The 27305-nt window shown below is 44.2% G+C and overlaps 1 protein-coding gene across 1 annotated transcript; it reads left to right on the top strand.

Moving 5' to 3' along the window:
- Window positions 1-8805: 8805 nt before the first annotated feature.
- LOC149749314 (myosin-15-like) lies at window positions 8806-26953 on the top strand. Its single transcript, XM_089909889.1, is given in 9 exon segments — window positions 8806-8826; window positions 11654-11769; window positions 17616-17808; window positions 18041-18246; window positions 18790-18802; window positions 21999-22124; window positions 24577-24658; window positions 24661-24743; window positions 26519-26953. Coding segments are annotated over 9 exon segments (1275 nt in total).
- The last annotated feature ends 352 nt before the right edge of the window (window positions 26954-27305 follow it).

Below are 27305 nucleotides of genomic sequence, written 5' to 3'. Positions count from 1 at the left end.
AGGCAGTAGATAAGAAGACCATGATTAACTTATTTTGTGAAATCTTTTTGTATGTGAGTTCCTAAAAAGGCTAGAAGAAAAGGAAGCTCTGATAAACCAACTTTCCAGGGAAAATATTACCTTCACTCTGCAGATTCAAGACCTGAAATGGCAATTGGCAGAAGAGACCAAAGTAATGCATCTATTGTTTCTCAACAGGAGCTTGACTGTATGTTAAAAAAAAAAAATAGTGCTTGCTAGGTCAGCCTGAATATCTTCTCATATAAAAGAAGGGGGGAAAGTGCCCCAGAAGTTATGGAAAAAGATGTGTTGGATCTTATACGTGCCAGGAAGGACTCTGATCACTGAAGGAACATCCTCAGTAATTTAGATCACTTCTCTAGTTTGTCAGATTTAGAGCAAAGTATGCATTTTCATTTCGCATTATTGCTAGAACAGAAAGTCGGCAAAGTTCTTTATGGGTCTTTGATTCTGAATTGCACAAAGAAGTGGAATTAAATAAAAGAGCAGGATAAAGTGAATGGGGCTGGATTAGCTCAATATTATTTTCAAATTGTCGATATATTATAAATATTAGTCATTTCTTCCCAAGAGAATATATGATGTTGCTCGCAGGTGACCACAGTGAAAGTGGTTCTTTAATGTTAAAGCATAGTGACTAAGATGAGAGATGGATTTTTGAGCCCTGGTATTCAAGTCTGTTCTTAGTTCATATTCAAGGCCTCTTTCTTACTAAGACCCCAAAAGACTTCACTTGCATATAATCTCACTGCAACTCTTCAGACTTCAGTTTTTAAATGTTTTATTTTATTCCTTCCACTCTCCTTATTTTCTATATCATATGTACATTTTCAAATTGCTGTCATGATTTGTGCATCAGACATCATGCTAGACGCTTCTCTCATGCCATATAAACCTTCATATATATAAGTCATATGAAACTGGTAGAATTATATTTTTTTACATGAAGTAACCAAGGCTTTGAGAAGACAACTCATCCAAGGTCATACAGCTGGTAGTATACTGTGAAGGAAGTTTAGCAGGTTGTGAAATGACTAGATTTATAGTTTAGAAGATCTCTCTGGCTGACTTCCCAGTGGCTTCCAACTGGCATACGAGGCCCCCTTTCTTGGCTCCGGCCTCTTTTTGTGACCTTACCTTCCACAGCTGCCTCTGTCATTTACTCCCCTCCAGTCACCCTGGCCTCCTTGCTGCCCCTTATACAAGCTGTCATCATTCAGGCCTTAGGACGTTTGTAGCTGCTATTCCCACTGTTTGAAGGCCCTTCCCCAAGGCCTTTGGGGGATGATGAGAAAGAACCAAACATTCCTCATCATGTCAATCTGTTTTATGTTCTCAGTGCAGTCAGCAATTTTATTTAGTCATTTTTGTACATGTTGGTTTTACATATCCTCTTACTCCTTTTAGCTCCGTTGGACAAAGGCTTTGTCTCCATCTCTTTTACTTCAGTTAACACTATTGCTTAGAACAGGCGCTCAATAAATATATATTAAATAAGAAGAAGGGTAGCAATTTGAAGCCAAGTTTCCCAGATTCCAAATCCTGTGTCCTTCTTAGGGTCGCTATGTATTATTGCTCCTCATTCACTGCCCAAAGGTGTCTGCCTGAGGCTGCCATTAACCAAGCCTTGTGCTTTCAGAGCTGCATCTACCTAAGAAGATCCTGTTTCCTAATTTACATTAAGGACCCATGAGGACTGGCAGCGACCCTGGTTCTTCACACTAGACTAGGTTATCTCTTGGCAATGATGTTGCTAGGTTAACCAGACCACCCCTTAAGTGCCAACAGTAGTCATTAAACTGAGCTCTACTGTCCAGTAAATACAGCAGCCACTACTACACTACAGGTGGCTACCTGAATTTAAATTGACATTAATTAAAATTAAATAAATTTAAAATTCAGTTTTGACTGAATTTGACCTTGTTTGGGGCACATTTTGAGTGTTTAACAGCCACGTGGCTAGTGTTTACCATATTGGCAGTGTACATATAGAATATTTTCATCACTATGGAAAGTTCTATTGGATAGTACTGCTTTAAAGTTTTTAGGGATTTACATGTGAAATAAAAGGTTCTGTTCTCCTTATGAATAGAATGAAAAGGCTAGACAAAACTCATTGGTCCTTTCTAGTCCAAACAAGATCTAACTCTTGTATATTGCTAAATATAAATCTGATTACCTAAATGATGGTGAGCGTTCCTCTTGCTACCGTTGCATTCTGCACTATTTCTAGAACTCCAGGCCTGTCTATTGTTGAAGCCCACATAGTCAGGCTGGCATTTCCCTAAATAGAACCCTCTTCCTTGTTGTAATGGCAGCACTTAGATACTCTCTCCTTTCTCTTCTTGTCCCAAATTCTCTCCCTGGTATCATCTTACGAGGTTCAGGTTCGGCTTGCATTTGTGACAGGTGGTTATTAACCTTATCTAAAAAAGATGATGTCACCTCCAAGCCTTTCATTGTTTGTTAATGGCCGTGGTGCCTTTTTGTAACATGTGTTGTGTCCCCTGCAGTTACAGAGCGCCCTGGCCCAGGCCGTGAAGTCGGCCAAGCGTGACTGTGACCTGCTATGAGAGCAGTACCAGGAAGAACAAGAGGCCAAGGCTGAGCTTCTCTGGGCCCTGTTCAAAGACAATGCTGAAATTGTTAAGCGGAGAACCAAGTATGAAGACGACACCATCCGGAGCACTGAGGACTTGGAGGATGCCAAGTGAGTGGGGCAGGGCTGCACAGAGGACTCTGAGAACAGTGACTGTGTCTTCGAGGCCACATGTGTACACTAAGCTAATCCTCACCAAGTGTGTGAACTAACCCAAGACCAAAGCTGAAACAGCCACCACTGGCAAGAAGCACATGCTCTAGAGGGGTTCAAAAATGAAAATTATAATACAGAGTGACAAAGACTAGAGAGAAGTCCTGGGGGAAAAAAAGAGGTTATTTCTAGGGGTATGAGGGAAGTCTTCATAGATGTGACTTTGAACTAGGGTTTGAAAGTAGGCTAGCATGAAAATCCTGTGTTTCATTTGGAACGCCAAAATAATGGAGTCCATGTGTGTACATGTCTCCGTACCTTAAAGTCATCATGTCTCTGGTCTACAACTTGTACACTACAAAGTGGTCTGTGAAGGTGGACAGGGGCAGCTGGAAACGTATTAGGATTTGTCATCCTGCCTATGGGACAAAGGTTTCTTTGAAAAGAAAACACTTTGGGGTCACCTCTAAGGTTAGGATATCGGTTTTATAGCCAACACTACATAAAGGCTTTAGAAGTTCTTCTCAGGAACTACAGAAGTTTGGGGCCCACATGAATCAAGACTTAGTACCAGGATGTAGTTCTAAAGCATTTTGCTCAGAGGTCAAAGGACTGTGTGTCTTTGAGAGAAAGTGTCAAACCATCCCCAGCTTATAATCATTAAAGGTTGACTCAAAAGAGTGTATCCCCGGCTTGGTAGCTTGGCAGAAATTCAGGGCAGATCAATACATTTCTCTTTAGCATCAACCAAAAATATTATTTTTTCAGTTCTTCACCTAAATCTTTGAAAGGCATTGCTGTGCACGTGCTGAACAGCTGCTGTGTTCTGTCCCTGAAGGGGTACCAAGCAATCTGTCTCTGTAGCCACAGTAACTTAAAAAGGGCTTTGGGATGACAGATACTAAAAATACCTGCAGTAAATGTGTTCAAAACTCTGGACTGCAGAAAAGTGGGGCTTTGAACTGAAATGGCGCCTCATATCCAAAATATGGCATTTGCTTCTAAAGTAAGATTTTTTTTTCCTAATAATTGAAGAATTCTGGTGAAAGTGTCTACCAGTCATTCTGTTTGAAGGTTTCTTAGGGAGGGACAGAAAAGAGGGAAAGTATATAGGTTACTTATGACCACATGGATTTGTTGGAACTAACAAATTGTGGTCCAGTAGTACATGACAACTGAAGAGAAATGATGGGCAAATGAGATAATATCCAAAGACTTTTTTTTTTTTTTGCTTTAAACTTAGCTGAACATCAAATAAATAAAGCATTGTCTGTATTATGATTTCCCACTAAAACCCCTAAGGGACGTGGAACTGCAAAAAAAAATCTAGGATTCCATTTTTTTTAATTGGAAAGCTGAGGATCTGTCTACTTAGATTTCCAGGCTGGGATTCACATGATGACTTAGTTTAGTGGAATCAAGCTCCCCTGAGACCCCATTTACCGCTTCTGAGTTCCCCAAGGATAGGAATCTGATTTCTTCATCTCGTACACCTTCTTGCGTATTCTAGGAAACTACATAGCTGCTTATGGTTGGCAAGTTGAGCAGCAAAATTGTAGCTGGTAGTAAATGTAGAGCAACGTTATCCATCAAATGAAGGTGATCAATTGTCCAGTTTGCCCTGGACTTGCCCAGTTTGAGCACTGATAGCCCCGTGTCCTGGTACAACCCCTCAGTCCCCCAGCAGTTGGTCACCCAAAGTGAAATTCCTATTTTCTGGTTCCAACTGAGCATTTCTAAAGTAGTTAAAATGTGTGTAATTATTTTACAAGACTCCTGTTTTAGGTGGGATAAAGCATCAGAATCTCCTTTTTTTTTCTCCCTTATTGAGGTATAATTGACATATACCATCGTGTAGGGTGTACAGGTAAGGTGTAGAATGTGATAATTCGTTATATGCACATGTTGAGAAATCTTTGCCACAGCCTGATTAGCTAACACTCCTTTACCCGCTACATTACCATTTTAGTGTCGTTATGGTGAGAACGCTAAGGCTCTATTCTCATAGCAACTCTCACATATAAGATACAGTATTATTATTTTTTTATAAATTTATTTATTGTTGGCTGCGTTGGGTCTTCGTTGCTGTGTGCGGGCTTTCTCTAGTCGTGGCGAGCGGGGGCTACTCTTTATTGCGGTGCACGGGCTTCTCATTGCGGTGGCTTCTCTTGTTGCAGAGAACAGGCTCAGCAGTTGGGGCTCATGGGCTGCAGAGCACAGACTCAGTAGTTGTGGCGCACGGGCTTAGTTGATCCACGGCATGTGGGATCTTCCCAGACCAGGGCTCGAACCTGTGTGCCCTGCATTGGCAGGCGGATTCTTTAACCACTGTGCCACCAGGGAAGCCCACAATACAGTAATATTAATGATAGTCACCATGTGGTACAGAAGAATCTCTTCTTACCAGTTAAGAAAAATGAAGCAAAGATGTGAAGTGACTATGGTTAGAAAGCCAGTGAGCTAGGAGTAGTTGTTAGAGCCCAGGTCTTTCTTAGAGCACAGACTGGTTTTTGCAGGATTCCACCAAAAGGGGGCTTTATGAGCACAGTGCTCTGTTGGGCTGCTGTGTGGAACATGTTAATTCCTGAGGATCTTTTTCTGTTTAATAACTGGAGATTGGAAAAAGCTTTGGTACATACAGTACCTTTCATCTAAGAGGTGTGATGAATGAGTAAGAATGGGACTGCCAGTGTCCCTGCAGGAGATGGGAACAAGAGAACACTTTGCATCCATAAGGAAGCGTATGAGCATTGTAAGGACGGCAGAGGAAGCATTTTAATAAGCCACTGCATCTCAGAGGATTCTGGAGGGAGGACAGACAGGGGCTAAAGTACCCCCGACAGCAGTAGGACCTGATAAGTGAGCATAACGTTGGGATGGATGTGGGTATATAAATTTGGGAAGAGGAGCTGAGATGGAGAAGAAATTCAGAGAAAAGATACTCGGGCATGTTTAGGAGTCCCATGATGAGAGGGGGAGACTGAGCAGGAGAGAGCCAAAGAACGCTGCTTGGAAGCAATAAAGCCAAGGAGCTCTTTAGAGACTAGACGTGCCCCAAGACCTTTAACGGTTGCTTACTGTTGGGTGTTCAGTGCCATCTTTCTCTTTCTCCCATTTCTTATGAAGTCTTCGATAAAGTCTGTATTGCTTACTTAAGGTTCAGGGGAAGCAGGTACTTACAGGGATTCAGAGGTTCTGAGTGTCAAGTCCCGGCTGGCAAAGGGTGGGGAGGGAATAAAGGACATGGGGACACAGAAGCCAGAGTGTGGTGGTCAGCAGACATCTGGCTTCCACAGGCACAAGGAGGTCATTGTCAGGCACAAGCTCCTTCCCCTTCAGACTATGAAGCCACCCTCAGGAGCCCCCCCACCCCCCATTTGTACCCGAGTGCTGTGTTTAATAAGGACACACTGCACGAGCTCTCTGAGGGTTGTGGCTTCACTCGCCCTTTGGACCTCCCCTTCTCAGGAAGAAGCTGGCAATTCGGTCGCAGGAGGCTGCCGAAGCCATGGGGGTGGCCCATGCCAGAAGGGCCTCCCTGGAGAGGGCCAGGCTCTGACCGCAGCTCGAGTTCGGGGACACCCTGTTGCATCGTGGGAAGGCGCACCGTGCGGCCGCTGCGCTGGACCAGCGGCAACAGCACTTCGACCAGTGCCTGGAGGGCTGGAGGCGGGAGCACGAGTAGCCTCAGGCGATGCCAGACGCCCCGCAGAGGAGGCCGGGGGCCCTCAGCGCCCGGCTCCTCAAGCTCAGGCACACCTACGAGGAGAGCGCCGCGAGTCAGCGGACCCTCCGGAGGGTGAACAAAAACCTGAAGGGTACGTTGCCCTGGGAACCGGAGCAGGGGCCCCGGGAGGGCCCTGCGCCAAGGGCAAGGCTGCCTCGATGCGCAGAAGCCTCAGCATCGTCCTGGCCTCGCTTGGGTCTTAACTTTTCCGTTTTGAATACTAACTTTGGCTTTTGTCTCTTTTTTTAAACTACAGGTACTGTTTTCATTAAAGGCGTTCTAAACACAAGAGTACTTTCCTAACTTTAGCCCCAGTTCCTGTCCGCAAAGGAAGCCTATTAAGAATTTCTTTATATCCATAACCTGCATAATATGCGTACAGGTATTTTTTACTTAAATTACACGTTATTCTATACCTTTTATTTTTTCCATTTATTAACTTATTTTCTAATTTAACAAATATCTCTATAGCCCATACTACGTGCCAGGCACTGTTCTATATATAACTATTCATTGTTTAAGTCTCAGAACAGCCTTATGTGTTAGTTTATCTGTAAAATGCAGATTAGATTGAGTCATTTCAGGTTAAGAACTTGGCCAAATTCGCATTTGATAAGTAGCAGATCTGAGGTTTGAGCCCAGCCAGCTTGATTCCGGCATATACACACTTAACTATGGGCTCTGCCACCTCCCATGTGCCTGTAGCTGGAGCCCTACCAAGTGACTGTTATTAGCGACACAGTGTTTTATGATAAGGCTGACTAACACGTTTAACTAGACCTTATTAATTTTAGATAAAATTTTTCACAATTATAAATAATCCTATATTGTACATCCGTGTACAATGGGGGCGTGTACAAATATTTCAGTAGGGTAGATTCCTAGAAATGAAATTGCAGAATTAAAGGAGTTTTCAATTTCTGAGATATTGCCCAGCAGCCCTTCAAAGAGGCTGCCAACTTATACCAGCACCAACAGTGATGTGCATTCCAACCCTGAGATGCCCTGGGAGTAAGTTCATTACTATTGGAGGCATAAATGAAACTTGCTTTCTCTGTTGACCTACCTAGTCCATGAGCAGGTCACTGACTGGGCCTGTGAGAGGTGCTGGAACAGTTAGAAAACTTTCATGGCATCTGAACCACCTGGAGGGCTTGTTAAAACACGGTTGGCTGGGCCCCACCATCAAGAGTTTCTGATCCAGTAAGTCTAGGAGGGGGTCTAAGAGTTTGTATTTCTAAGAAGTCCCCAAGCGAAGCTGGTGCTGTTCGTGTGGGGACCATACTTGCTCTGGGCTGGAGCCTGGGAAGAAGTCTTTTTCAAAAGCTCTCTGAGTGATTCTAAGGTATGGTCAGAATAGAGAACCACTGCCTTGAGTTTGCTCCTGGGAGCCCCTCTTGTGGAGAGGCTTTATCAGAGAAGGATTTATTATTCACATGAGAATTGCCATCTCATGGGTTTGTTTTTGTAACTAAAAAATTCTTGTCACAGCCTATCCTAGCTGGGGATCTCAGAGCCAGAGGAGTGGTCAAGCTCCTGAATTCCTTCCACTGCCTCTGGACTGTGGGTATTCCCAGAGCACTTGGCCCTGCTCCACACCTCTTAGGCTGCAGAGGCTTCCTTCATGAACAGGCGGAACTGACGGTAACAGTGTCAGGTGCTGGAGGTTTTGTCACTTCTGGCTGCCTTGCTCTTTCAGAGACGTGTGTTCATCAGAGAGTTCACGCATTGGCTTCTGGCAGACAGTGACCCAGCTTATGCTGTAAGTTCCCATTCTGGTGTTGAGCGACAGCTGACACAGTGGCCGCCACCAGTGTTGATAGCTAAGCTCTTCCACTGGAATAGTGATTCCAGGGCTGGGCCCTAGAGCCCCACCGGGCAATATCTGACATGGCTCTGACAAGCAGGACCGCCATGTACAGTCGCACAGGTTGTTCAATGCACAATACTCTAAGAAACACCATCCTTACCAGCTGTTGTAGGCAACTTTGTGGCAGATGCCAAAAGAATGCTTTGAAGAGGGGATTCTTTTTTCTAATTCAAACAAACGTCCCATATGTGCCAGCGGTGGCCTTGCCATCAAGTTACCAAGGATGGCATGACCAGGGTCCCAGTGGGCCTCTGGGAACAGTCTCTTTTGGCTGATATCATGGATCTGAGACTGGTTCTTTTCACTAACTTTGTTTTTCATCCCTCTCCAGAAGAGATTTCTAATCTGAAAAATCAGTTGAAAGTAGGAAAGAAGAACTTAAGTGAAATGGAAAAGGTCAAGAAGTAGATTGAACAAGAAAAGACTGAAGTCCAAATGGCATCGGAAGAGGCCGAGGTATTACCTCCAGGGAACAAAGCAAGCTTCCATCACTGTGACAGTGCAGAAGACCTGCATTCTAGTCACAACAACAGCAAGAACACGCTTATAACCCTTGACCCTTATTCAGGGGTTAACTGCCTGCTAGGCACTATGCCTGGCTCTTTGTATGCACTATTTTATGTAATCACCCTAGCAAACTATTGTCCTCATTGTACAAATGAGGAAATCGAGGCTAGGGGAACAGGATAAACAATCGTGGATGCAACTCTCTTGATTATAAAGAAAACAAGAACCATGTCTATCTTGTTCCCTAATTTATCCCCTGTACCTAGACCTTCACTACCCTAAACGTGGCCTGTGGACTGGTTGCATGGGCATCACCGGGGAGCTTGTTAGAAATTCAGATTCTCAGCCTCTCTCCAGCTCTGTTGGATCAGAATTTGAATTTTAACAAGATCCCTGGGTGGTTCATATTTACCCTAACATTTGAGAAGCACTGGACTAGAACATTGCCTGGCATACAGTAGCGGTTCAATAAATATTTGTTGAATGTTGAATAGCTAAATATCCTCATACCTTCCCCTCTCTTTAAATAAAATCAGTCGACACACTTTTTTTTTTTCTTGCAAAAAAAACTTTAGGTAGTTTGAAAAATGAATTCAAAGCAATGTTCTCAAACATTTATTGCTGAAAGCTCATCTTTGTGTGGGTTGACAGGAGTGTTTTCAGTGTTATGGATTAAAAGTTCAGGAAAAATCTCTGACTTGATCCCTAGGTGTGTGCTGGTGATTGAAAGGACCCCTGAGAAAATCTTTTTGCCAAAGAGGGTGAACTCAGAAGGAAGTTATCCTGTCACGGTCATTAAGTAGTCAACAAGGCCTACAAAACCTCTTTTCTCGCAGCTGAATTTCATTTTCTTGACCTACCCTTTGACTAAGCACCCAGGCACATTAAAAATACATCCCTCACCCACTCACCCTCCAACAGAGACAATCATTTTTAAAAGGCACAGCAAGTCCATTTCAGGCACGGGCCTTTTGAAAGGTGTGATAATGAAAAAATTAGACCCCAGAGGATTGCTCTGAGTCAAGCAATGTCCGATCAATTTATCTCACCACCACATTTCTGTAAGAAATCTACCAGACAGAAGATGTGTCAAGTGGACCGCTCTTGACACAGCTGTCTTTTTATGCAAATTGTTTTCTGAGGCCTCTACATTTTATGTAGAATCCTTTCAGTTGGCAGTGTGGTGTCCCCTAACAAGGCCGGTCCTCATAAAGTGGATGACCTTTGTCTCATTCACTTGTTCCTTTTGTTCCCTGTCGGTTCTCTGGCCACCCTGGCTAGGGACTTTCTAAAGCCACCACCTTAACCCAAAGGAGTAACTTTTATGGTGGAAATTTCAAGCAACATGAGAAGCCAATGAGAGCTGTGATTGGGCGGGGCAACTTTAGTCCTATATAACGTATAGACTAACATCTTTGTATGTTAAATTGAGCTGCCCGTTGAAGGTGAGACGACTAAGGCCACAGCGCTCATACCATTCAGTAGCACTAGATGGCATTCTATTCTATTCACATTTTCTCAAGTTTTGTCTTCAGCTGCATCCATAAATACTTCATCAGCTTGGACATGTATTTGTAAAACTGGGTTATTTCTTTTCCTGAGTGAGCCTTTATGAAAAACATTATCAGATTATTTTTGAAGTCACAAAACTCAAATTATCCCGGGTCACCTTCAAAGCTTCACTTTCTCAGTGCATTCAAAAGGGTTAGAGGTGACAGTTTCCCCCTGAAGGAAGGGCATCATTCCCTCGGAGGAAATTGCTATACCAGCATTTATTTTTTATTTATTTTCTATTATATTGAAGTTAGTATTGAGAGAACAGCAGCAAGGCTGTAAGCCATATTAAAGTCCCAACATCTTTCTTATTTTTATTTTGAAATTGCTATTCAGTTTTACCTTTTACTTTTGATGGTATGTGCTAAGCACTCCTCAGAAGGGGCTAGAAAAATTGCGTTTGCCCTCAGGACTGTCTGCCAATGGTTAACTGACCAATAGATGGTGGTCACCCCTTGTGCCCTTTATAAACATCCTCCTCAATATCCTCCAGTGTTCTGTTTGTTTCTTCTATATGAATTTTATCTTTGGAACAGGCTTTAAAGATTTAATCAAACCTACACTTTCAAACTTGAAACGCCTTTATAACATCCCTGGCAGTATGTGCCTTGCCTATATTTAAATACTCAAGGGGGCAGGAAATCTCCCTGCCTGTCAAAGCAATCCATTTGAAATAATAGTAGTAATTATGGTGATAATGGCTCACACCAAGCGTTATGTGCCAGGTACATCATAAATTCCTTTATTTGAGTGCTGTCCTGTTTCTTGCTCTCTGAATGCTTTCAACTTTTTTTCTATCCCCCTGTGATGTCCAGAAATAAATAAAAGTTTCCACGTAGGAGTTATCACCTTCCTTGTTTTAGTTTTGATGCTTTTATTGATTCATCCCAACGATGGAAACATTAGAAAAAGTCAAGGGTAATACATTTAAAAATTGAAATATAGTCACAGACAAGATTGAAAATGTCTATTTTAAAAATGCTTTAGATTCCAGTTCTTGAACTACAGCTGAAGGCCCTCAGAACATCAGATCTATAGGTGACGTGACAAACAAAAGTAATCACTTTTCTCTCATCCTGTTCCAGTCTTCAGGGATGTGATTTGACCTTAGATTATTCCTAGCAATTCTAAAGAGAGCTCCATTAATGATATACGTTTAGAGAAAAAAAAACTTTTGTCCAAAAGTGGGCTGAATTAAGTGCTTTTTATTTATATATTTCAGGAAGCTCTGGAACGCAACGAAAGCAAGATTCTTCGTCTGCAGCTTGAACTCTCAGAAACTAAAGCGGAAATTGAAAGAAAGCTTTCAGAGAAAGATGAAGAGATAGAAAAATGTAGGTATTTACAATTATTTTGCTGAGCAACAGTTGCATATTTTAGAATCCTTAACTGAACAGAACCCACTGTGTTTGGCTGCTTTTATGACCCTTGTTGGACTATTACCAAAGAAACAGCCAGTCTAACCCAACACTAGAATCTTTCTAGTAAGCTCAGCACTGTTAATATAAAGGAATACCTCTACACGATTACTATCAGTTTTTTATGATTTTCTTATAAAATTCTTTTTTTTTTTTTTTTTTTTTTTTTAGCGGTACGTGGCCTCTCACTGTCGTGGCCTCTCCCGTCGCGGAGCACAGGCTCCGGACGCGCAGGCTCAGCGGCCATGGCTCACGGGCCCAGCCGCTCCGTGGCATGTGGGATCTTCCCGGACCGGGGCACGAACCCGTGTCCCCTGCATCGGCAGACGGACTCTCAACCACTGCGCCACCAGGGAAGCCCTTATAAAATTCTTTTTGAGCAGCTTCTACTTGCATACAAGGCTCAAGATAACACACCAAAAAAGAATAAGTATGTGGACAAGGACTGTGTATACTGTCTGGGTTTCCCTACAACAAGCTGCTTTCTTGAGCGTTCAAGACACTGACTGGTAATGCTAAACAGTGGAGGAAAAGAACTAAAAGATGTGATGCTGGGCATTAAAATTAATGTCAGATCAGAGTGAAGTTTCCACATCCCCCCTGCCTGTACCTGTAGCCATTTGTTTGGAGAGGGGCCGAAGCCAAGAGCTAAGCTGCTTATGAATCCCTGTTGAAGCAGCTGAGTCTTAATGGTCAGGAAACTGAATTAAACAGGAATCCTGGGTTGCAGGATCTCGTCTTAGCTTCTCAGTGAAGCGAGGGGATGAAAGCAGCCCCATCCATGTCACAGAAGGTGGTGAGGAAGATCAGTAAGCTGATGTTGGCAAAGCACTTCACACTCTAGATCAAAGGCACAATTATAAACACATGGAATTAGCTATGATTGTATTATGCATCTGATCTGTTCCCTTAAGTCAATGCCGTATGTCAGCATGGAAAAGCATTTTTGAGTCTGAGGTTCAACTGGCAACCTGCTTTTAACGTGTTTGTTAAACAATTAAAAGAAAAAGTTACCATGTTCAGTTGAACTGGCCTCTTACCCATAGCCCATCTTCAGACAAAACTCCCATGGGGGTCATTTTTTTAATGAGGATGTCAAGCCAAATTTGGTCCTCTGTGTGCTTTGAGTTATCTTTGCTTTCACTCACTGGCATTTTCCTCTGTAGGACTGACTGTAGGGGTGAATTCTGGTCTACTTAAGAGGCTCTGAGTCCGTGTGTAAAAGAATTTTTTGTTTTTGATGGAGGGCAAAAACATTGGGCCTTGATATTTGCCCTACTTTCTTCCATGAGGAACAAAAACGAATGTCTCCTTGCGCAGTTAAAAAAAACAACAAAAAACCCCCCCTCGTTTCAGGTAACGTCAAACCTGTGCCTATTAATAAACCCAGCTAAGTACAACTGAACCCTGAGAGTCTGCATCTTGTCAGATACATCTGAATGTCGTAGAGCTGTTCCCCAATTATAATAATTTCAGTGCAAAGGAAGCTGGAGATCCAAACAGCTAGGGCTGGGAGAAGAAAGAACTGAAGACGAGGCAGGAGCTGCGAAGGGGCTGAAAAAAGAAGGGCGGGCTGAAGGGAGGAATAAGCTATTCATGAGTTTTAGTTAATGATTCATAATAACTGTCACAGGTACATCCAGAAAGGAAAGATGAGCATATCTTAACAAAATATCACAAATACCACGCAGACCCTTTCGGTGCGAGTGCCCTGTGCCCGTGGAGATTGGATCACAATGCCTCGGTCAAATCCAAGGGTTTAATCTGACTTCAGGGCTAGGAGAAGATGGGATCTTAAGGAAACTGAAGAGAATGCCAGGGGGAAATACTAGCAAAGCAGACGATTTTGAGCAATCAAGGGTAAACCAGGTAAAATCCAGAACTCAAGGGAAATATTGCCTGAGGGAAAGATGAGATTCAAGGTCCTCTTTCACATAATCCTTGGGAAGCTCCATAGAAACCGAAGGAGGCCTGTGAAGCAGGACCCGAGAAGCTGAAGGGACCGGGAGGACAGGAGAGAGACGCAGAGGCAGAGGCAAAACCTTGGTAGAGCTGCAAACTGGGTAACTCATTCACTCATTCTCTGCCACCCAGCCCGCTGCTCTTCCATTCGGTGAGGACTGATCCTGTATGAGCCGGGCTGGAAGCCGGTTGGTGGTGAAAGAATGAGCAGCTGGTACACGAGTTGTATGTTTCACTTGCTCAACAGATATCTGAGCGCTTCATGTTGGCAAGACGCTGTGCCTGCTCTTCTAGACGGGGCTTCCCAAACTTTTATGGAGTGTTAGGGCTTTTTTGTTTCCCTACAAATGTTATAATTAGCAGAGCTAGAAGTAGGCAGGTGACAGTGCAGTCACTGCTGGAAGGAGGGGAGGAGCTTTGATGGCCGGCTTTGATCCTTGCCCTCGTCCACACAGGAAAGGAAGAGTGACATCATGGCTCCTTGAAGGCCGGCTGGCGGCCATGACTGCTGTCTAAGTCAGGCCATGCTGCAAGGCCCCAGACTGGGTCGAGAACAAGTTGGTCAGTTGCATCCTGAATCTTCTGGGGCTACTGACTATATACATCCCCCTCCCAACTCAGGGTATTCAAGGAAATGCTGAAATGTGTGGCAGTCTTCTCATTGACCCAGAACCAGGGTGCCCCTGGCCTGCATTCTGCTCTCCCTGGACACACCCAGCGAGGTGCTGTGGAAGGAGCTTTTGGGAATGAGGTATCGAAATGGCTTACTCTATCGAAATGTGCTTGTTTGCTTTGGTTTGATCATCTGTGGAAGGGTTAGATGTATGGGGTCACATGGTAGATATTTTTGGCTTTGCAGGACATAGAGTCTCTGTTGTAGCTACTCAACTCTGCAATTGTAGCTTGAAAGCAGCCATAGACCATAAGAAAGTAAATGGTCATGGCTGGGCCCATAGCCCATAGTTTGCCCACCCCCAGCCTATGGCCTCAGGTACCTGGTAACATTCCGTCATCTTTTCCTTCCATATTGTTCACTCCTCTGAGTTCAGTAATAGCGAACTTTGCCACATGGTCTCAATTTACATGTACTATCCAACTTAATTTCTTGTATTGTTTGAGTCTCTGCCAGAAGAATATGTTTAAATCTCTTCTCATTTCTAAGTAAAATATTTTAGTGCGACTTCAAGAAGTAGCAGCTCAAACTCAGACATGGCATTTAGTTAGCAAAATATCTTGTTAATCACTTTAAAGCCGAATCGCATGTATTAGAATTAAGGAAAATCTTTAATTTCCCTGATATAGACAAGCAACATGGCAAGAGAAAAATATTACTGATTGAATTGACTGTCAATTTAAATCCTTAACTTTTTCAGGTTTTAAAAAAGAACGGTTTTGTTCTTGGTTGCACTTGGTTTCTTTCCTCAAATTGTGTTTCACAGTTCAGAAAAAAAGAGGAAAGAAAGAAAAGGAACTTCTTACCATATTGCCCTGATCCTGACTGCTTCATTTTTCTTAAGAAACGTACTCAAGGAGCTTTCATTTTAAAGATTTCTTGACTCTGCATGGAATGCACTGATTGTTTAGTGGCCATTCTCTAGGCCTGTGTTATACACAAGCCTCTTAAACCGTAGCACTTTCTACTTGTCTGTAGGCACTCATGAAGTTTCATAAACAGCGGTGGAAAAAGTACAGTTTGAAACATTCATTTTGTCTGCCTAAGTAGAATATATCTCTGTGCAGAGGATTTTGACACCAGCTTAGAGACGCCTTAGTGTTCCTGCAAAAGGAGAGTCAGCTGTGACAAAAATGAGTTTCCTTATGTAAGACAGAGCAGTGTCTTAAAGCTTTCAGTGATGCTCAGTGTGTGTCACTGTAGCATTACGGGCTAGGGCTGCCATAACAAAATAGACTGCGTGGCTTAAACAACAGAAATTTCTTTTCCCACATTTCTGAAGGCTGGAGGTCCGCGATCAAATTCCTGGTGAGTCTGGGCCTAAGACCTCTCTCCTGGGCTCACAGGTGGCCAACTTGCTGGGTCCTCACATTTTCTTTACTCTGTGCACACCCATCCCTGTGTCTCTTTGTGTGTCCATATTTCCTCTTCTTATAAGGACATCAGTCAGATTGGATTAGGGCCTACCCTAAGGGCCTCGTTTAACTTAATCACCTCTTTAAAGGCCCTGTCTCCAAATTTACTCGCATTCTGAGGTACTGGGGGTTAGGGGCTTCAACATATGAATTTGGCTGGGGAGGAGGGACAAAATTCAGCCATAACAGTCTCTAGTAACATTACATGCTGGCATTCCTGTAGGATTCTGATCTGGGAGCAGAACAAAAGCCCAGGACCTAAGGATAGGCAGGAGAGGCTGGCCGCAGCATGTGGGAGCCAGGACATGGCGCTGGCAAAGGAGGGGTGCTGACTCTGGAACCAGAAAGAGTTCTTTCCTGTACATTTGCATAACTACTTCTGAAATCTCCGCCCCATCCATGGGGTGAGGGTGGTCACAAAAAGAGGCACCTCCACCTGTCACCCAACGGGAAACTCTGACCACACTCTTACTCCTCTGTAGGCTGTGTGACTTGCTGCTGGCCTCAGAGATCGGAATACAGGCTCAAAGACAACTCAGTGCGGAACCTAATTCTGACTCAAGATGAATATGTGTCTGCTATTTGTGTGCTGATGGGCTCTATGAGTATGTCTTGTCTTATCTGCCCAGTACTAGGCCCTGTTTCATAGGGTGAGCTTAACAGGGCCTGTGTTATAACAATTACACTGTCCTGACTCACAACCACCAAATCTTGATGGCTTAAAATCATCAAAGCTTATTTTTGCTTTGTGTCAGAGTCCAACGTGGGATAGGATGGAGAGTGGGCCACTATCCCAAGTCACTCAAGAGCCCAGGTTCCTTCCATCTTCTGATGCCAGATCATCCATGTGTGGCCACCAAGTTTGCTCTAGATGGGGAAGAGAGAGCACAGGATCACACAAGTAAAAGGCTGTATGTGTGAGGCTTGGAAACACTTCTGCCCATAGTCCATTGGTCAGCATTCAGTCACATGGTCCCAGACTTACTGCAAGAGTGCTAGGAAATGATTGCCTTGGGTTCCCCACAGTTTTTCATTGTCTCTCTGAAAACACATCTATTGTGTAAGCTTCTGTCACTTTGCAAAAATGATTTCAGCATGGACCTTTCATTGTTATAAAGGCATATTGAAGTAATTCAATATTACACAGCAGTTGGTTCTCTCAGCCTATCCTTGGTTGTACTCCCAAACTCCTGGAGAAAGATAACCATGCTATTCTAGGGGAATTTGGTGTCACAGGCTGTTAGAGCAGGATTGCTGGCAATCAGGACTTATTCCAACCTGGGTGGCTCTTTCTTGCTGTGTTCAGACATGTTTCACTGTTGAAAGTATTTAAATATTATGCCTGTCTGAAAGTGCATCCTTCCTTCACCCTTAGCCACTCTAGGGAACCTAGACCGTCCTGGAGGGGGTCTTAGATAAGGCGAAGACTGCCCCACAGGAACCTCAAAAAGATTCTGGTGCTTTTCTTGATTTTTCCGGGAAGTTGGTCTAGAAATGCTGGACATTAGTCTGTTATGATGGACAAATGCTCACTGACCTAACCCTTCCATCTCCATGGTTTCCAAATGAAGACCCTTTAGACTCATTTTGTTAATTACACAGAATTTTTCTTGAATTTTAATTTTTTCTGATTTCTAAACAGTTGTGTGTACAAAGCAGGTAACCTTTCTTAATTTGGGTGTATGATTTTTCCCCTGAATGTTATTCTAAAATTAGGAGGAAGCAGCAGTGTGCTATTGACTCCCTGCAGTCGAGTCTAGATTCTGAAGTTCGGAGCAGAATTGAGGCCACTGGGCTGAAGAGGAGCATGGAAGGGGACCTCACTGAGACGGAACTCCAGCTCAGCCGTGTCAACCGCCAGGTGTCAGAGGCAACCAAATCCCTGGGCCAGCTTCAGATCCAGATCAAGGTATTTTCAATTGCAATGCAGGGGTGAGGCAGGGATGTCTCTGCTAATGGGACCAAACCAAGTGGCAGGTTGTGTTGAGCAATAAACGTGAGGACAACAAATCTAATCCTTTGGGAGAGCAGGAAGATGCTTACGTTGAATTGCTGGGGCTTGTTCAGAGCACGCATGCGTAAGCGCAGGTCCCACTGAACTGCCAGGGGTCCGCATACCCCGTGCGTGTTTTCTCTCACAGGACCTTCAGGCGCAGCTGGAGGACAGCACATGCCTGAACAGTGAGCTGAAGCAGCAGATGGCGGTGGCCGAGCTGTGCAACGCTCTTCTCCAGGCTGAACTCGAGGAGCTGAGGGCCTCGCATGAGCAGACAGAATGCAGGCGCAGGCTGGCGGAGGAAGAGCTCCTGAAAGCCACAGGAAAAAAATCAATCTTTTCCACACCCAGGTGGGGCCCGTAAACTCGCCATTAGCCATGTCAGCTGGTGGGAAGCAATGGATCCACACTGGTTGGCCTAGGACGGTACACGGTTGCCACGTGGAGCCTTGCAGGTGGCCGGTGAAGCAGGGAGAGCCTTTGGCAGCAGAGTGGCAGTCTCAGCCTTCATTCATCCCCAGGTGCATTGGTTCCCTAGGGCTGCAGCAGCCAAGTTCCCAAACTGATTACAGAAATGTAATCTCTCACAGTTCTAAAGGCTAGAAGTCCGAAATCACAGCATTGGCAGGGTCGTGCACCCTCTGAATCTTGCAGGGAGTCCTTCCTTGCATTTTCCCAGCTTCTGGTGGTTTGTTGGCAATCACTGGTGTTCCGTAGCTTATAGATACGTCACTCCAATTCACCTCCTTCACGTGGCATTTTCTCTGTGTCTTAACATCATCTTCCTTCTGTATCTGTCATTGTCCAAATTTCCAAATTTTTATGAGGACATCAGTCATATTAGATTTGGACCCACTCTAATGACCTCATTTTAACTTGACTACCTCTCTAAAGACCCTATTTCCAAGTAAGGTCACATTCTGAGGATTGGGGGTTAGGACTTCAACATATGTTTTTTGGGGGAGGGACACAATTTGAACCAAAACACTAAGCCCTGCCAGAAGAATGAACTGTCAGGGTACTCATAGCTAGGATGCTGGGGAGAGAGAGAGGAACATTCGCTAGTGTTCCAGAATCATTTGCCTGCGTCTCCTCTTCCTGCTAAGCCATGTATTCCCCGAGCATCCCAGGATTCGAAATAAATGCTCCTGCTTCAGAGCCAGGAGATTTCAAACAATTCTGAGTGGCTGCTGACAGATATGATGAACTGTCAGGACTCTGGCTTCTCATGGAAGGTTATGTAAGTGACACAAAGCAAGAATTCTTAAATCGTTGCCATTCTCATGGAATCAGGAGAAGCCATAGTGGCTAGGACAAAAGCTGGATAAACATTTTTAGGGCACCCACCGTAAGCTGAACAGGTATGCATGGTATAGACAGATGCAAAATATCTCCATCGTCCTAAAAAGGTGGAGATCTAAGTTAACACACTGCAGTGCACTGCTGGGATTGTAGTGATAAAGCAAGCACACCCCTACAGAAAGCCTTCCCTGATGATCCTAGACTTAGGTAGATGCACAGTACGCTTAATCTGAGTCATGAAGGACATGGAAGAAGTCAGCCAAGCAGAGAGAAAAGTCAAGGGCAGAGGCACGGGGAAAAGAGGGAATTTAGGATGTTAAGGAAAATTGATATACTTACTATAGCATACAGTAGAGGGTAGGAGAGATCAGCAGAATTGATGCTAAGGGAGAGGCATGTAGAGCCAGGTCACCAGGGATCTTGATTTTGAGACTGATGGAGTTTGAATTCTGTCATGCAGCTAATGGGGGTCTGCTGAAGAATTGTGAGTAACTGGGAGGGAAGTTATTAGATTTGCGTTTTAGGAAGTTTACTCTGGTGATTGTTGTGAAGGATGGATTAATGCAACTAGGGGCAGATGTGCCATGCTCTGGGATATTTAGAAACATCTGTGGGATCATTTTGGTTGCCATAGAGACTGGGAAGTACCACTGACATTTAGTGGGCAAGGTCCAAAGATACTAATGCTCCCGCAAGATACAGGATAACTCAACATCCCAAAGAATTGCCCCTCCCAGAATGCCAACTGTGACCCCACTGAGAAACACTGGATAAAAGGAAGGATTAATATAAACCAAAGATGTACCTGCTGGAAGGCAGTGCATTTAGTTTGTGCCTACAGTTTGTGCCCATGTGCATGACACGATCCTATTAGGATACCATGTGGTAGAAAACAAATAGGCTATACGTTATGCATAATTCCCAACAGGCTAACTTACTTCAATATTTTCTTTATCTCTCAAGAAAACTTAACTAAATACAATGAGTGGGAATCTTATAAAGTAGAATATTGAATTTTTAAAAAGTAAATCATTCAAAAAAAAAAAAGTAAATCATTCACTGTCTGTAGTACTTAATATCTATTGGTAACAAATTATTTGCCACGCATGTTATAACTGATGAGATACCAGTGGGTCCCAGTATGATGAAAAACCACTAGCCTAGAGAGAGATAAGGACATCAACCAGAGCAAAAGCAGACATAGAGAGAAGGAGATAGATTTGAAAAACAAGAAAGAAAATTAGGTAATAGCCCTGATCTCCAGAGCAGAGTTTCTGAAACTTTATGCGTACAAGAGAAACTAACACAAAAATGCACATTCTCAGGCCTCATCCCAGACCCACTGAATCAGAATCTCTGCAGTAGGAGGAATCAAACGAGTTTTCAGGTGATGCTGCCAGTGCAGAAACTACCCTTTGAGCAGCTCTGGCCTAGGTGACGTGTTGCTCACAAAGGACTTCTCCCCCACCTTAGCCATTGGTGGCCCCCTTGCAATTACTGGAACACCGTCAATCTTCTGATTGACATACAATGAGTATTTTCTAGAACCTTCTGCATCCCCAGATTTCTAGCCTGGAACAAACATATGAGGCCAAACTTATCCTTGTCTAATTGCATGTGTCCTTTTTCAAACCTGAGCTGTGACAATCTAGATTGCTCTTCTGCACAATACTCCCTCACCTGCTGCTTCCCAAACCGAACCAATCATTCAGCTTGAAATGATTTTAACCATCAACTCCCTAGCAGATTTTAAATGATTCTAGGTATAAACGAATCACCATTTATATTGTACCTTTCTTTACAAAGAAAGAGTTCCTATGGAGTTATGTGCAGTGAGCATCCCAGCATACTCCAGGAAATACCCTCATCCCTCCAGGCCACACCCATGGCAGTGGGAGGCCTGAGGCACACAGAGCCTGGCTCTCCATAAGGACAGAGGAGGCAACCTTGATGAAGATGCTTCACGCCATCAGGGAAGTAGGGTAGAACCTGTGAGGCTGGAATTTCTCTCTTCCTATTTCCAAAGGCTTAATCTTGCCACTGAGAGAGGTACTAGCTAGAGGAAAAGTGAATGAACAGAAGAGAAATTAAAAATAGGAAGGCTATGCCTTTTAAATACATTCTCTATGCTAAGATTTCACACCCTCAGAAAAACTGTGCTACAAACACAGACCAAAAAGGAGTTTCAGCCTCTAATGTCACAACCCAGGAAGGAAAGGATTAGGGCAGCGTCAGCCAAGGAACACAAATAATCCTCCAGTGTAATGGAGGTTTCTCAGGCCTGGGGGATGAGGCTCATCTAAATTGCTTTGCCCACCCCCTCACTGCAAAATTAATAGAAGCAGAGGTAGATAGTGAGGAAGATGTTCTTCCCCTGGAGCAGCATGCAGGAAACTGAGTTTTATTCCCTAAACCCCTGCTTTCCACATGTCTGCTTTTGACCCTGACTTCTGCTCTGGGACACTTGCTCCTTCCCCATCAAAGAGCAAAAGGCAGAAAAACATATTCCTCAGCCAGCTGAAAACCAAACACATGTTTGGGGCTTGTAGGTTGTCTGGGTCCATTTCTCCTTTCTGACTCAGGCTGTCATCTCTCCAGTACTAAACCTCTAATGGATGAGATCCCTTGCATTCAAGTCTAATGTGGTCTCCTGGGCCTGGAAGTATGGCTTCATGAGTGTGGCTGAGGAGAGGAAAACACAGTTCTGGCCAGAGCCCCTCCCATTGCATGTCCTGAACAGACCAGCTTGCCTTTGCACCAATGATCTCAACTTGCCTAATGAGGATGTTGCTTTTCCTTAGAACACGAGTCTCCTCAGCCAGAAGAAGGAACTGGAGGTTGATGTTGCCAGGATGCAGAAGGAAGCTGAAGAGGCGATGCGAGGGTGTCAAAGTGCAGAAGAGAAGGCCAAGAAGCCACCTACTGAGGTGGGTCCATTGACTGTCTGCTTACTCCTGTCTTTCAGAGTTGATGGGAGCGGTAGCCAAGGGGCAGGTGCTAAGCTGCAGACAAAAAGGATTCCATTGATTCTCCATATAGCTAGCGGGAAGTTAGCTGACCCCTCTGCCTCTGTCCCCATTTTGAAAAATTAGGCCAGCTGGCTCATCCCTTCCACCCTGTCCACACAGTGAAAAGGAGCAGCTGAATTGCCATAGGCAAAATCTTATGAAAGCAAGAGATTTTTAAAAAAGTTAATCCACTTTCCACTTGCGAATCAATATATCTAGTGTCTAGAAACAATTCCTCTTGTGTTTCCTTACCCATAGCTATTTTTCCTGGGGTCCGTAATAGCTTTATGATGATCTGCAAAGAATGCTTATTTCACTTATTTTTTTAAAAAAATTATTTATTTATTTACTTATTTTTGGCTGCGTTGAATTGAGTCTTCATTGCTGTGCATGGGCTTTCTCTAGTTGCAGTGAGCGGGGGCTGCTCTTCATTGCGGTGCGTGGGCTTCTCATCGCAGTGGCTTCTCTTGTTGCAGAGCATGGGTTCTAGGCATGCAAGCTTCAGTAGTTGTGGCACACGGGCTGCAGAGTGCAGGCTCAGTTGTTGTGGCGCACGGGCTTAGTTGCTCCACGGCATGTGGGATCTTCCCGGACCAGGGCTTGAACCCATGTCCCCTGCATTGGCAGGTGGATTCTTAACCACTGCGCCACCAGGGAAGTCCCTATTTCACTTATTTTTTACAGCCCATACTATTGCTTCAGTAACAGAGTCAGGTTGGTGAAGGAGGGCTTCAGGATTGGTGTTCCTTCCTTATCTGCAAGTTTAAAATTGTTGATAGTGGTATTTTTCCTGAATGAGACTAAGCTCAGGGTTGGCTGCCTTGGCTGCACCTTTGTGGGAACTGGAAAAAGACACCTGCTGGACCCCCACTGTGGGTAGATGCAGACTTCTCTCAAAAGGCATGACAAGCAGAAGACAATACTTAGCAAAAAAAAAAAAAAAAAAAAAATGTCATGGAGGAGGGAGGTGAGGAGAAGTCTGTGTGTGAAGAACCCAGCCTTGCAAATGCCAGTGCTTGCTGAGCAGAGCTTGGGCTTGATTCCAGCCTCCACCCACTCCATCCCCATCAGGTGGTCTGTGTAGTCCATCAGACACACAAACACACGCAGCAGCCCTGACCTCGCCCTGTGAATGAAAACTGATGCTCTCGCTAAAAAGTGTATGGGAATCGAGGAGACAAGATATTCAATTCGATTTTACATTAGTCATTTTAAAATTCAAGAGGAGGGAAAAGCTTACTGAGTTATTTAGCATTTGGGGAGCTAAACAAAACCTTTGCACCAAATCCTAGCTACCAGCTCACTATAGAATCCAAAAGAATGGGGAAGCGTGCCTAGCACTCAGCCATTTTGTATCAAAGCAGACGCTTTCTGATGGAAAAGAGGTGTGTGAAAGCTTAAAAGCATTTGGCCAAGGAAAAAATAATATGCTTAACATTCACGAAAATCCACATAGATAGAAAGGAATTAAAAGAGCTTTTACTCCTGATTGGTAGGTATATGCAGTCACACGTTAGGAAGACTCTATCTGCATAACCTCACCTTTATAAGATTTCCTTGGCAATGCTGAGAAATGAACTCACTACCTCTTTCCTCGCTTTAATCCTCCAATAGTTCAGCTGTGAGTTCCAGCCCCACATAGCAGAACCCAGTTACCTCCGTCATTCATTCTTTGCCCCCACCATCTACACAGACGTCTCACACTTAAATTATACAGATGGTTGGTAACCTGATAGACAGAGAAACTTTGTCTGGGAGGGCAGTGTTCTTACATTAAAGGCACTGAGAGAGTCATGAAACAGTTCTTAACAACTGCAGCAAGACACCAAGCCCTTAGTATACATAGCCAAAGCCAAGAGTGGGCTTCACAAGAATTAACCCTCCTTGTGCCAGATTATTGGCACTGAGAGCCTCAGTTGCTACCAAATTCCTGGAGCCTAAATTTGTTTGTAGTTGCGAATCACAGAATTATAGAAGTGAGACGTGAAAAAGGTTCTCATAGGCACTCCACGTGTTTCCTGGTGCATGATGTTACAGGACGCGTCGTGGTGCTTTACTCAGTTAAAAGCTGTACCTTCAGTTGGTCATCTTTCTTTCAATACAGGTGTTGTATAATAATATTCACATGGTGTTTCATCTCTGGTCTGTTTCCACACCCCTCACCCTAATCTCCAGTAGCTGCTGCTATCGTGATTGCCTTCTGGTTAACAAACTCGAGGGCCGCAGAGGTTAGGGAGAGCGTGGTAGGAAAAGATTGAGTACGCAGAGGCAAGGCATGGCACCCAGTCACATCAGGAGCAGAAGACTGTGGGTAGAAATGTTAAGCTTGATTGGCTGCTGGACTGTCTCAGTCCCTTTCCTTCTTTTCTAGGTAGCAAACGTGTCAGAAGAACTGAAGAAGGAGCAAGATACCAATGCCCGCTTGGGGAGGATGAGAGAGAACATGGAGCGGACAGAGACTTACAGGAAAGGCTGGATGACGCTGAGCAGACTGCCGTGATAGGGAATAGAAAGCAAAGCCAGAAACTCGAATCCAGGGTAGGAGTTCACCTGCATAATCATGGGGTCTTGACAACTCCCAGTTCGAAGCCTTATTGTCCCGTAATATCACACCAGATAGTCCCTGCCTCCCTCCTCACTTTTGCTTGTAACATGTTCAGATCTTTGACAGTGTCAGAGCTCAGTATACTCTTTCACTCTTTTTGACTTTGGGCCACTAAATAGGACTTTTCTTGGACTGGGTGCAATCCGCCATCCTGCTAAGTGACAATGCGGTACCTCCCGCTCACCTGCACCAGCTCTAGGGCTCCCCACAGCCAGGGAGACCAACTGTTTCCAAACACACCCTCGCAGTCTTGCTTCTGTGCCTTTGCTCCTGTTATTTCCTCTGTGGAGAATGCCCGTCTCCTAACAGCCAGAGAAAGGGGAGGGAAATAACTAAATCAAGGATCAAAAAAGACTTGGTGAAAATATAGTAAGGCCTGACAGAAATGATGTAGTACCTGCCTTTAGGGAGCTCAAAAATAAATAGGAAGACCTAGCTTGAAAATAGGATTTTTAAAATTATTGAATCAATTTCAGTGACACCGTCATGTGTCATGTGACAAATGCTATAAGGATGGAAAGAATATTTGACTGGGATTTCATGGTTCAGAAGGGCCCCTGAAAAATAAAGTATTGCCTTTGCACATTTATGGTATATCCGTATAATGGAATACCAATGCACATTTATGGTACATCCATATAATCACACTGATTAGGAGCGAGGAAGAGCTCTGTAATGTCCTGGAGATCATGGCTAGTGGTATAATGATGATAAAAGGTACAGGCGATGTTGAGGGTATACAAACTTCTGTGCAAGAAAGAGGGGAAATATGAAGACATGTACACATTTGCTTGTATTTTCAAAAAGAAGTGGTGACAGAATAAAACAAGGACTAATAAAAACAATTACTCATAGGAGGAGAACACAGAGATAAAAGCTAGACCTTCTGAATGCAACTTGCATAGTTGGTGTGATTGCAAAATCATATGAAACACACCCTCCCCCTTCAACCCCCTAACCCGTGTGCTGCTTTATTTCTCTCCATACCACTTATCACCATCTAACATAGTCTGTATTTTACTTTGTTTCATTTGGTGTTTCCCTTCCTTAGAATGGATGCTTATAGAGGGGAGAGATTTTTGTCTGTTTTGTTCCCTGCTGTATCCCTGGCCCTGGTGTCTGGTGCATAGTAGGCAACAAATATTTGTTGAATGAATATTATGTTAACCTTGGTTGTATAACTGAAAGGCTGTAGGCCAGCTGTTCATCTGCACTACAGCTCTCCCACAAGGCAGGGCTATGGGGCTGTGGGTGACATATGTGTGACAGAAACTCACAGTCGGATTTCTTTAGAGAGTCAGAGCTTAACATGGAGAAAGTAGCTTAAGATGAGGCAGTACATTGGCTGAATTCTTAAAGAGTGTTATATATAGCTTATTCTCTCTATATACACTACGTACACTCGTAATACACACGTGTGTGTCATTTTGTAATCCAAGAGGGGAAGTTTATCACCTCTGCATGGATTAGCCTTTCACATCCTTGAGTCTAAACAGCCCTTTTATGAGCTCACATAGTTCAGCCAGCTCACTTTTGGCAAGGCGGTTTTCCCAGAGAGTTTGCCCTGTTTCACCACGGCCAGAATGAGAGGGCACCCATCTTCCCTGATGGTGGCACTATTTCAAACGCTCGTGCCGACAGGCAAATGCAATGCCCGCCTGGCTTGCTGGCTGCCCGCCTGTAATCTGAGACCGTGGTTTGCTTGCAGGTCCGTGAACTGGATGGTAAACTGGAAAGCGAAGTCCGAGGCATCGCGGAGGCCCAGTGGGGAGCCCGCAGGTTTGAGCGATGCATCAAAGAGCTGACGCACCAGGTACTCCAGAAAGCCACTCCCTGTTCCCCTGGCTGCACTCTACCCTGGGCTCCTTCAAGTCTGAAACGACCCCCTAGGTGTTCTGTAGTTCGCTCTCCATCTTTGGTCTCCTTCAGCAGGAGACATCAACCTGCCCTTCCAGGGCTCCTGTGCTGTTATTGGTTTGGGGTAGTCCCTTTTCAGAGCTCTCAGGAAGCAAAATGTGAGCAGCAAGTTGCAATTAGAAGGGAAAAGCTATTTATACTCTCCTTGTTTTTTTCACACATAATGTCTGCAAGCACTTTCAGAAAGACGTCTTCCTGTGAGAGGCTGAGTGAGAACAATGTGTAAATGAAGTGACTGGCAGAGACGGGGAAGGGGGCGGGGGGGTGACTCAGCCAGCAGGTTGCATGGGACGGACGCTAGCTTAATTGGAGCAGGGGACATTTCCACTCTTGTTTTCTGGCCGCATGAACACTCCAGGCCACCGAGGACTCTATCTGGTGCTGGTGCCAGGTGGAAACACAGCAAATGCTGAGAGGCCCCTGCAGCTTTCTGACTGTTTCCCTGTAGACTAGCCTTGGTCTAAGCAAATAACTGAAAAGAGGTGGGCAGACTTCTTAGAGTACTGTATTGTAACTAATGTATTGCCAAAATAACAACGTACTCCTTCACTTGTGTTTTCATTTTCTAGCCTTTCCTC

This window comes from Delphinapterus leucas, chromosome 4, assembly GCF_059928025.1.
Source record: "Delphinapterus leucas isolate spDelLeu-1000000601 "Yukka" chromosome 4, BTC_Dleu_Yukka2, whole genome shotgun sequence".
Taxonomy (NCBI): Eukaryota; Metazoa; Chordata; class Mammalia; order Artiodactyla; family Monodontidae; genus Delphinapterus; species Delphinapterus leucas.
The sequence above is the reverse complement of the archived record's forward strand: the minus strand, read 5'-3'. Positions and strand labels throughout refer to the sequence as shown.